A 12,589-nucleotide genomic window follows, 5' to 3' on the forward strand; every position below is an offset into this window, starting at 1 on the left:
GGTGGGGGGGAAAAGAGGGGGGATGCTTAATTTCTCCTTGTTTTAAGATCCAAGGGGGTATGGATCTCTCTTCACCAGGGAGTTGGTGAAGTCCCTCAAGGCAACCCAGGGAGGGGAAGTTTTGGGGGGACAGAAAGTGCTCCAGACATTGAAATTCTGGATGGTGGCAGCGTACCAGATCTAAGCTAGTAATTAAGCTTAGAAGTGTCCATGCTGGTCCCCACATTTGTACCCTAAAGTTCAGAGTGGGGAAGGAACCTTGACAGGGGCCCAGAAGACAAGTGGATGATGCTCATTTTTAACTGGCAAACACATATTTGGAGACTTCCAGTAGTAAATGTGCTAGACTGTACAGACAACATAGGAATGCAAGTTTCTTACCTATGCCAAAACAAATGCTCCCAATTGGACTAATTAAGGGGGCAGGGCTGCATCTGCAGTTACAAAGTCAAACAGAGAGCCAATGAGGCAGAAATGGCTGAGAGAGAGCTAGAAAGATGCAGAAAGAGGAACTGGGAAGGGAAGAAGTAAGAGACTAAAATGTAAATGGTCAGCTGCAGAACTGTTCGTGTAAGTTTGGATAATAAACCTGCCTAAGAGAGACTGTGGGTGTTGCAATGAGACTATAGCAAGTTGGAGAGAAACCCTCCTTTCGACATATGGAAGAGAAGGCTAGCACTGAGATCGGCCCCTGGTACAAGAGAGAGCAAGGAGGATTACTGGTGCCAAGAAAAAAGGGAAATTGAAGCCCCAGCATTGACTGGGCCCACCTAGTTTGGCTGATTAAGGAAGATGGAGGAGATGATACATCTATTGGTGATAGCACAGCAACATCAGACAGCTGCACTACAGCAGCAACAGGAACAGCAAAGACACAGGCTATGCTTCTACAGTTGATGAACAGACTAGAGAAGTAATAAGAGGCACAACTTGCTGCTCAACAGCACTGGCTAGAGGCCCCCCTTCCAGCAACAGGAATGGCTACAGAAGCAGTTTGGTCAAGAGACCCAGGGGAACCTGCTTGGTGATAGAAAGTGAAGCTCAGGTAGCTAGTCCCTGGCCTGGCAAAGCGTGGCCCAGAGGACGACCCACAGGCCTTCCTCGGAGACAGCGGCAAGTGCAGCAGGCAGGAAGGAGTCAATTTACATTGCACTGTTCCTGATGGGCTAAGCACAGGCAGCATACCAAGCAGTAAATGACGAGCAGACAGGCTCCTATCCTGTGGCCTGGTCTACACGGTGTGTGTGTGTTTCAATGTAAGATACGCAACTTCAGCTATGGGAATAGCGTAGCTAAAATTGACGTATCTTATTTCGATTTACCTCCTGTCCTCATGGCATGGGATCGATGGCCATGGCTCCCTCATTGACTCCACTTCTGCCTCTCACCCCAGTGGAGTTCCGGAGTTGATGGGAGTGCGTTTGGGGATTGATTTATCATGTCTAGATGAGACGTGATATATCGATCCCCGACAGATCGATCACTACCCGCCGATCCGGTGGGTAGTGTGGACGTACCCTGTGGTGAAGGCTGCCATCTTAGATAGACTAGGATTGACTTCAGAGGTGTATGGCACCGGTTTTGGGCTGAACCATTTCCACTGGGGCCATGACCACAAGTAGCAGTCAAAGATTACAGGACCTCATGGCTTGGTGGCTATGCCCAGAGACTAGTTCAACAGAGAAAATCATGGCCCAGATCTTCCTGGAACAAATTTTTAGAAGGTCCTACTCAAGGCAGCTGAGCTAGGCAATGCCAGCCTACCTCAGTGTGGGAGGCAGTCAAATGGGCAGAAGCCTTCTCTGTGGCTGAAGGAGATGAGCAGCCTGAACGATACGGCAGAGTAAGAGTGACCCAACAGGGTCACAAAACAGTCTCAGAGAAACTCTCATATAGCCCAAAACAGGGGGCTGCATAGGGGCCACCAGGCCCCTGCACTTTTTGGTTTGTGGGTGGAAGAATTCCGGAAGGGGCCTCAAGTCAGAAAAATGCCTACCTGTGAAAGAGGCAGGGTTTGTTTTTGTTTTGTTTTGGTTTTTTTGGGGTGGCTGGCCCCTGTACCTGAAGTAGGTCCCAGTTCCCTGTGGCCAGAACATGTGCTCCCAGTTGAGCCAATTAAGGAGGTGAGACTGCACCTAGGGCTATAAAGGTTAAGAGAAAGACCCAGTGAGGCAGAACTGACTGAGAGAAAGCTAAGAAGCTGCAGGACTGCCAGAGTTTGGGAGAAGAGACAGCAAGAGCTTAAAGGGTGAGCTTAAAGGGTGAGCTGAGGAAATTTTTTTTTGTTTAAGTTTGGACAATAAATCTGCCCAAAAGAACATAACAGTCTGTAACAAGCTGGAGAGAAGTCCTGCCTTGTTTCATAGATCTACAGATGATAAAGCCTCCCAAACATAACAGAGTAATACATTTTAGATGTTTCTAAAACTAGCCAATACTCCAACTTCTGAAGCAATGGACATTTATAGATTATTCTGACCATAAATCCCGTATCTTCTTATAGTTAGTGCTTTTAAACCAATTTTTGTTCACATAAAAATTATGTATAAACTGTTACTTTAACACTTATGACCTCTAGTCATGGACCAAGACCCTATTATACTAGTTGCTGTATAAACATAGAATGGAAAGGTGAAAATTTAACTGATTCCCATTCTCAATTATGATAAATTTAATGCAAACCTATTTATAAAGACATTACTGAAAAACATGAAGAGCTGTACAATAAAACTAATCTAAAACAAAAATAAAAACAAACACTGATCTCTCTCCCTATATATATATATATATACACACACACACACACACACACGTAGCGTGCTCTCTCTCTCTATATCTATATCCATCTATATATCTATATATAGCCTGTTCCAACCAAAGGATCTGGTACAGTGCAAAACCCACCACCATTCAGGCAAGTCACTAACAAATGAGAGAGATCAATGCCCAGTTAATCCAACCCCTACAGATGAAAAGGAGGCAACAACGTAAGAGAACAGAAGACAGGGATGATGGTTCTAAAAGGATAGGCCTGACAAAAATAAATGGGACCTGCACTGTGTCAAAGACAGTCTCAGGAAGACATGTTTCGAAGAGAGCTCCACAGCCTCTACTGAGACACTCCTGTCCCTGACCCAGTTGGAGAGTGAGCATGCCCTGCCTGATTTTAACTGCAGAGCAGAGGCAAAAGGTCACAGGTGATTGCGTCAGTACTTAGGGACTAACCTATGAAGGGCTTTATAAAATACTATGATCTTGAATTGTTTCCCTTCTGCTCATAATATATAGATATTTCCACAGTGCCTAACACAATGGGGTCCTGGTCCAAGACTAGTTCTCCTAGATGGAACAATAATACAAACAAAATAAATAAATAGCTCTGCAGTGCTAGCCACTCATATTCCTGAGAAGAACTACTTCTCTGTAGATTGCACTTTCAAATACTTAACAAAATACCAATGGATCTGGTCCTTCAGCTTTATATTGCCAAATAAACATTGCATTTCATGTTTCACTTAAAATAACTGCAGGGTATTACAAGCTAACAATTCTTAGGTCTCTGAGTTTATTCACCCAAGGATATGCTTATTACTGCATTAGCAGAAAATATTCATGCTATACTGAAATACACTCCACCTTCTCTCCCTTTCTTTGTTCCCAAAACCATTAATCTTTTTAAAAACTAACGTGTTTATTTTTTGTTGCTTCTTTACTTTGTACTCAACCTTACCCCTTTAAAAAATGAATGGGAGCAGCCCATCAATTGAGACATTCAATCAATTGAGCTAGTCTGAAATGGGAACACAGGCACTTCTCAGGGTCACAGCTCAGTTTCCAAAACTCCTCAGAGCTCCTGTTGTGTCACGTAGGGACTGGCCTCATTTTGCTGCCAGCTCCTGATTCTGACCGACCCCCCTCAGAGTCTCACAGGATTGCTCAGCATTTCGTATTTAAGAGGGAGTTGAAAGAGAGGAAGATGAAAAGAGGCACTGGTGTGAAAAGAGGGGAAAAGGGAAGCCAAAAATACAGTAGAAGTTACTTATTGGGGTGGAGTGTAAAACTTCCCAGGGTCAAGAAGCAACAGAGATTCTGAAAGCAGAGTGAGGCTGGTAAGTGACAGGGTGATATGCACATGTCTGTATATGCATTTAGATTAGGAGTTACAAGGGCAGCAGCCAAATCAGGACAAGGATTTGTACTCTGAGGCTAAGAGTTATTAGCCAATAAGTATGATCAGGTACACCAGTTTTACAAGAAAGAAATAACTGTACAGCATCTGCAAACCTCTTCTTAGACTATGCTCAAGCTTATTCCTTGAAATGTCCTTATCAGGATTTCTTGAACTTTCCTCTGAAGTTTCTTAAAATGGACACTATCAGATACAAAATAAATTAGCAATTGTTTCCTCTTTTCTTAAGACTATGGCTATAATAAATCTACATGATCAAATACATAAGGTAACTAAACTGATTTAATTTTAATTTAGACATAAATAGGAGACAACTGTTTCCTGATGTTTCTTTAGCTGTAGGGTTTCTTCTCATTTTTATAGTTATACTCAACTCTTCTGCTGCAAGGCTATCAGGATAAAGGCAATTATTTTTATAACTTTTCCTATAAGGTCAAATTACTGACAAATTCAGCATTTACTAGCTCAAGCCTTACCTCTTACAAGATCGACATCTATGAGGTCTGGCTTCACATGTCCGGTTTTCTTTGGCTTGTTCCTCAGACCCTGTAATATGCAAAAAATATTAGAATATAAACATCACAACAGAAGATATAGATTAGCTAAAAATAGGAATGGGGGTCAGCAATTGTCTTAAATTTTTTCAAAAAAAAAGTGTAAGAAAATGCCAAATTCACAATTTGAAATCTAAAGTAACAAGTATTCCAAAGAACAATGTACCTGGTATTAAATACAAACAATGTGTTAAAGTAAAGACAAGATGGGGTAAAAACATTTTCAACAAATAGGATAATGTAATGAAAACTAATCAATTACTGCCCCTTAGGGTGAGATTTTCAGAAGGGCCTAAAAATTCTTATTGACTATGATAATGCAACATACTATACACACATTTGCCAGCATTAGTAATATACTTGGATTGTGGTTTACTGTCATCTTCTTTATTTAAAACACTACACCCTTTTTCTCTTTAATCGCAATCTATATATACTATGTAGCTTTTAGTTCTCAAAGGAGCACCAGCTAAAACAACTGATGGCAAACAACATTGTGTTCTGCAAACTGCTGGTCAACTAAATCTGCTAAATCCCAGTGTCACAAAGGGGTAATAAGTTTTCCTGACAGGCAGCAAGGATCTCCCATAAAAAGGCAGAGCTAGGCAAAGGAAAGTGGTCTTTTTGCTTCACCACTGAAAAACACATACCCCTTGTATTTGTGTTGTCCCACAGGAGAGCATTCAGTTCAACACTTGCTTTTTATGTTACTAGGTGTAGTTATGTTGTCAAGCCTTAGAAAATTATAAATGTATTACGGTTAAGGCTCCATGTTAGTCACGGAGGTCACAAAGTCACGGATTCCACGACTTTCCGTGACATCCATGACTTCTGCAGCAGGCACGTGCAGCTGGACCGGAAGCCACCTAAGCAGCTCAGGCAGCCCCTGGGCCAGCTGCACTGGCTGCTGCTTGGATGGTCTTGGGTCCGCCCACCCGACAGCAGCAGGCGTTTGGGTGGGGGAGGATCTTAGGGCTGGGGATTGGGGTGCAGGGTAGTGCTTACCAGTGGGGGGGGGGAGGGAACATCCCACAAGGGCAACAGGAAACCCCCTCCCTCATCTCCTAGCTCCACATGCTGCCTCCGCCCGCAGGCACCGTCCCCACAGCTCCCATTGGCACAGTTCCCAGCCAATGGCAGTTGCAGGACTGGGGCTTAGGGTGGATCAGGGGCAGCACGTGGAGTCTGGGGCTCGGTAGGGAGTCTGCCCCAGCCCCACCAACCCCAGCACCTCCCAGGCCGCAATTCCCACCCCCACCCCGAGCACCCACAGAGTTCTCATCCCCAGCACCTGCTGTGCCACCCCCAAGTTTTAGTCAGAAGTATATATTAAAAGTCATGGACAGGCCACGAATTTCTGTTTACTGTCTATGACTTTTACTAAAAGTACCTGTGACTAAAACATCGCCTTAATTATGGTTCATTTGGTTTCTGAAATTTGAGGTCAATTACATTGGCCACATTATGAGGATATGGACTCTAGAAAGTACAGTTTTTAGAGACTGAAAAGTTAATACGTTGTTCTCAAAAGATAGCAGGTTAGTGGTGTGGAATTACTATCAGGGATGGTTGAACCTTATCCTTCTGTAATACTTTTTAAACTAATGCATAAACTGCAGTTGCCTTTGTAAAACATTTAAGTATTTATTTTCAAGAATGTCAATTTCATTCATAAAATTAGGAACACAAACTTACTATTTTAAATATGAGTTAAAGGGTATATCTACACTGCAATAAAAAATCCGCAGCATTCAGTTTCAGAGCCCAAGTCAATTGACTCAGGTTCACAGGACTTGGGCTGTGAGGCAAAAAATTGCAGCACAGACATCTGGGCTCAAGCTGGAACCCAAGCTCCGAGACCCTCCTCCCTAATGGGGTCTCAGCTCTCAGGATCCAACCCAAACCTTACCATCTGCACTGCAATTTTTAACTCTGCGAGTCTGAGTCAACTTGCTCAGGCCAGTTACAGCAGTGCCAAAAGTCTTTTGTTGCAGTGTAGACTTACCCGAAGTTACACTATACCTATGGCAGAAGCAAACAAATGTCAGTGATAATTAGTCATATTACTGTAATGCCAGAACTAGCAAATTTATCTTATGAAAAGTAGATGCATGAACACATGCAATTTTCTCCATTTAATTTAAATGGGTAATTTCAGTTTGATATGCTCAAAAAGGTGAGATGCTGGTAATGTTGAACAAGACAATACTGTTGCTACAGATTTAGATCAGATAAATCAGAGATGTAGAATTCTGGCGAGACAAACAGGAGAAATTAATCAAAACAAAGCAACATACCATAGAGGACAACTAAACATGGTTATAGCAAGTTAAATATATTACAAGACAACAAATATGGAAAAAACTAGCTGCATGTAAAAATTAAAACACTGTTAGATAAATCTTGTAAAGAACATGATGTGTAAAAGTCTTCCTTTAGTCTGCACATCAGTCTGATTATTCATATGTTATGCTGAACAAAAAATAAGCCTCCATAAGGAGAAATGAGAATCTTAACAGTTACATAATTTGCTCTTGATCACTGTGAAATCTGAAGCAAGACAGCTCCAAATGTAAAAGGAAGTTCATCTATCACAAAAAAACCCACTGTTTTAAACAGCTTTAACTTATGGGAGTCGGGGAGAGTTTTGTATTGTGGCGTGAATCCTTCCAAAACTGGTGTCTTACAAGCGCATGGTATGTATCTCTATCAACAGGAAATCCTGTTTAAGCCTCATAGCAGTTTAACGTGCTTAAGGCAGTAAGGCAGGCCTTACTTCGGCCTTGCAAAAGAAAACGAATTTGTAAAAGGTTTTTTTTTTTTTTTTAACCAATATAACTATAGAGAACAAGAAAAGAAGTAGGGCTGCTATGGAGTAGAGCAGTGGTTTTCAATTTTTTTTCATTTGTGAGCCCCTAAAATATTTCAAATGGAGGTGCAGACCCCTTTGGAAATCTACACTCTACAGACCCCCAGGGGTCTGTGGACCACAAGTTGAAACCAGTGGGGTAGAGATTAAACAATCTAGGTATGCCTCACAAACTAAATGAATACGTTGTGATGATGCAGACCATGGGGGCAAAGGTAGGATGCTAATGGGAATGAGTACAATGACAGAGGGACAGAAAGACCTAGATGTATTAATCTATTACAGGATGACTTAGCCACCAAAATGATGCAGCTGTGAAAAAGGAAAGCGTATGCCTAGTACGTATGAAGCAAGGTATTCCCAGTAGAGATAGGGAAGTATTAATACCCTTGTACAGGGTACTGGTAAGATCTCATTGATATAGTGTATACAATTCTAGTCACCCATGTTCAAGAAAGAATTCATACTGGAACAAGTGCAGAGAAGGGCTACTAAAATGACCAAGGAAATGGAGACTTGGAGAGCCTACTTTACAAGAGGAAACTTAAAGGGCTTAGCTTGTTTAGTCTAGTAAAACGAAGGCTGAGAGGGGATATGACTGCTCTCTATAAATATGTCAGGGGGTAAATATCAAGAGAGGAAGAAGAGCTATTTAAGCTTGAGGACAATCTTGGCACATGCACAAATGTGTATAAACAGGCTATGAATAAAGTTAGGCTGCAATTTAGCAGGTTTATAACTAGAAGAGTGAAGTTCTGGAACAGCCTTCAAGTAGGACTGGGGGGTTGGGGGGGTGGCACAGGGGAAAAATCTCCCTACTTTTAAATTGGGGCTTGATATATTCATTTACAGAATTATATGCTAGGGCTGTTTGCAGTAACAGTGTACTGGACCTGATAGGACTGGAAGGGATCTCCTGGGTTATATCCCTATATTATTTTAAAGTTTATACTGTGAGGTCTCTTTAATTATGAAGATGGTGCTATATTTTAACATTCTAATAGGCATCTTAGATACACTTTATAAAGAATAAGCTACATTATATTTTCATATCTATGGCACAAAATCTGCAACTTTCAAGAGCATTTTTTCATTTTATTACTAATTGTTGACTACTTATGAGAACGTAAGTAGTGAAAACACTTTCTTGTTAACATGCTTAGCAAATTAGCTAGAATTCCCTAGATGAACTAGAGTTTGACAGAACCAGTAGAAAACACTCCAACAATGTAACTATCTGTGCTGTTCAATTATCTTCTGCAAAGTGGCTATGGGATTAATACGCAGGCTAAGTGACTGTACTTATCAAAAATGAGTTAGCACAAAGCAGTCATTGAATCTGTTAAAATGCAAAAGTTCAAGTATTTTCTTCTCTCTATAAACTATAAGCCAGTAGTCAATGAATTCAGCTAAATCTTTTGAGGTTTATTCACTATTTTACAATCAATTAAACCTGTTTTCTTTTTAATTCTATTAGCCCTGCAAAGCCTCCACAGGTAGGAGTGAGAGACCTGACTGTTTCTTCTTGTGCATCATCACAACTGTTCACTAATGCCTGGTATACAACTACACAATTAGGTCGACGCAAGGCAGCTTCCATCAATCTAGCTGTGGGATGTGTTTATGCTTAAATTTTGTTCCCACAAATATAAGTGCCTCGCAACGCTGACTTAATTATACCATCTCCCTAAGCGGCGTAGACTGGAGATCAGTGTAGTTAAATCAACGCAATGTCAGTGAAGACATTGCATGACTTATGTTGACTGTTACTGGCCCTCAGGGGCTGTCCCACAATGTCTCACACCAACTCCTCTGGTTACCATTCTGAACTCAGTTGCCCAAGGGTCAGGTGGACAGGAACCCGCCAACTCCCCTTTAAAGCACTGAAAATTTTTTAAATTCCTTTTCCTGATTGCCCAGCTTTCTGAGAAAACCTAGCAGCTCTCCACTGTTGAAATGTAACTGTCAAGCTGCAGACATATTCCTGCCTGGAATACACAGGAAGCATTATATCCCCTCTGCCTGTGGGGAGGAGGCTGTGCAGACACAGCTCCAATCCAGTCACAGAAATGTGGACATCTATGCACAGATTGCTCAGGGGATGCAGGAGAAGTGCTACAACAGGGACTAGCAGCAATGCCACACGAAAGCCAAGGAGCTGCGACAAGCATACCAGAAGGCCAGGGAGCCCAACCATCAATCCAGCGTGGAGCTGCAGACCTGCCTTTTACAAAGAGCTGCATACCACCCTCGGCAACAGGAGCCCGAATGACAGACCTCCACCATGAACAGCAAGGAGGAGGAGGTAGACGAGGAAGATAGTATGGAAGACAGGCAACCAGGGGATCCAGCTCTGCAGCAAGCCAGCCAGCCAGCCATGCTTTTTAATTCACCACAGTCCAACCAGTCCCAATAGTCAAGCATGGGCAGGCACCCTGGTAACATACAGTTTGCTCTGAAATTACAGGGATGGAACACACAAAGTAGCAGGACACATCCTTTGATTTGCCCTTTTTTTTTTTTTTACATGTGCTAGAAGAGGTACTGGAACAATCAAGAGAGGTAGAATTGCGATCTGCTTTTCATTCTCCTCTGGAGTTAGGCAGAGTGGGCCATGCAGAGCTGCTTGTTTATGTGCACCAGGATGTCCTGTGAATCCTCCCTGGGGATCTTAATTAAACTTTCATGCAGGTACTCGGCAATCCATTGCCAAAGGTTTCTGGGAATGGCTGCCTTATTTCTTTCACTACAGTAGGACACTTTCTGCATGCTACTCAGCAATTACATCAGCAAGCACCACTGCAGTGCACAGGCTAGCAGCATATGGGTCCAGGTGGTAACAAGACGCCAGCTGTAGCTGTGCTGTCTCTGCCTCCGTTACTCTCAAGAGTGAGATATCAGCTAAAATCACCACCGCCCATGGAAAACGGTGCCAGTATTCATTACCCTACATAGACATACTCATGTTTGTGAGCTATTCCCCACTCATTTCTGCCCCCAATTCCTCACTGAGGGCCATACTCTCCATGGCTGGTGCTGTGCTGTATCAATGCCAAGGAGAAGGGAGAATATAAGTGCTTACAACATTTGGGGATCAAGGGAAGTGAGTTCAGTATCCTAAGTTTTGATTTCAATGGTGATTACACTGACAATGGTACCTCCGTGTGTTGTATCTGCAACTGCTACCATTTTGGCCTTCTGGGTCTCCCTCTCCACATTCACAGGATGTTTGATCCAGACAAGAAGAAACAAGAGGATTAAGGAAAACATGCTCCAGGAGATCCTGCAAGCCAGTGCTGCATTATAGAATGAGCACAGGATCTGTGATCACCCTTGCAGACAGCATGAAGGATCATTAAGAACAGACTGGAGAGGAAAAAGGCACAAAAAAGGAAAGGGACATGCAGCAGGAAATGCTTATGCTTCTCAGACAGAAAACCGAGATGCTGAGGACTCTGGTAGGCTTGCAGGTTCAACAATCCTGTACTCAACTGCCACTGCAGTCCACAGAGAACTCAATATCGGGACCTCCCTCTCCCTTCCCCCAACATTCCACATAGCATGAGGGGTCAACTGCACTATCCACACCACTCCACAGGAAATTAAAGACAATCATAGCTGGACATAAACTGACCTGTGAAAGCCACGGTTGGTGTATTTGTACCTAAAATACAGTGTTCTTTCCCCTTCATAATTTATTAAAGTTTTAAAATGTTTTTTTTTATCGCCTGGTTCATGTTACTGAATAAAATTTTATTTTTTTTTAATCAAGATTAATCTTTATTAGTTCACAAAATATGCTGTCTGGTCCCAAGCAGGTCTGACATGTACCAATTTACTATTACTTCATTTTGTCACAGAATCCATGACATTCACAGACAATATTAATAGGTGCATTGACATTATATTCCTACAGACACAGCAATCACTACAAGATTCATGCAGGGCTACAAAAGAGCAAGGCCAGCAACACACTACTCTGGCTCACTATTAACATGATCTTTCAAAGCCTCCCTGAGACTTATAGCTCCACATCAAATTTTTCTAATAGCCTTTGTATCTAACTACTCAAATTCAGCAGAGAGCTGTTCCACCACCACTCTCTACACCAGCAGAAACTTTCCCCCTTCACTTCACAGATATTATGCAGGACACAGCAGGCAGCTATAACCAATGGGATATTTTTCACATTGAGGTCCAATTTTGTGAGTAAACAGTGTCAGGATTCCTTCAAATGACCAAAAGCATATTCAACTACCACTTTGTACTTGCTGAGCTGGTAGCTGAAGTGTTCCTTGGTGTTGCTAAGGTGGCCGGTGTACAGCTTCATGAGCCATGGGAGCAAAGGAGAGGCCGGGGTCTCATGATCACTATTGGCATTTCAACATTCACAACATTCTCTAGTTGAGAAAGTCCCTGCTTGCAGCTTTCTGAACAGTCCTGTATTCTTAGAGATGCATACATCATGCACTTTCCCTAACCAGCCCACACTGACGTTGATAAAGTGTCCCCAGTAATCCATTAGTGCCTGTCATTATTATAGGAAAAATAGCCCTTTCTGTTGATGTAGTCTGTGGCAAGGTGGTCTGATGCTAAAATAGGGATATGCATGCCATCTATTGCCTGACCACAGTTTGGGAAGCCCATTCCTGCAAAACCATCCATTATGTTCTGCATGTTGCCCAGAGTCTCAGTCCTGCATAGGAGGAGGTGATTAATAGCCTTGCACACTTGCATGACAATGATCCCGCTGGTGGATTTCCTGGCTTCAAATTGATTCCTGATTGACCAGAAGCAATCTGGCATTGCAAGTTTCCACAGTACAATCACCACTCGCTTCTCAACTGTCAATGCAGCTCTCATTTTGGTGTCCTTGCACTGGATGGTTGAGATGAGTTTGATACATAGATCCAATAATGTGCTTTATGCATCCAAAAGTTCTGCAGTCACTGCTCATCATCCCAAATCTGCATGACA

The 12,589-nt window shown here is 42.5% G+C and overlaps 1 protein-coding gene across 2 annotated transcripts in view; it reads right to left on the bottom strand.

The window, feature by feature from the left end:
* The window catches only part of PHTF2 (putative homeodomain transcription factor 2), a 211,564-nt gene that overhangs the window by 131,354 nt on the left and 67,621 nt on the right, over positions 1-12,589 (bottom strand). For both annotated transcript variants that reach the window (XM_075064450.1, XM_075064461.1), the window contains exon 4: positions 4,666-4,735. In XM_075064450.1, coding sequence (XP_074920551.1) covers positions 4,666-4,735 — 70 coding nt within the window. The remainder of the gene's footprint in view (positions 1-4,665; positions 4,736-12,589) is intronic.

This window comes from Chelonoidis abingdonii, chromosome 1 (genome assembly GCF_003597395.2).
Source record: "Chelonoidis abingdonii isolate Lonesome George chromosome 1, CheloAbing_2.0, whole genome shotgun sequence".
In the NCBI taxonomy this organism is placed as follows: Eukaryota; Metazoa; Chordata; order Testudines; family Testudinidae; genus Chelonoidis; species Chelonoidis abingdonii.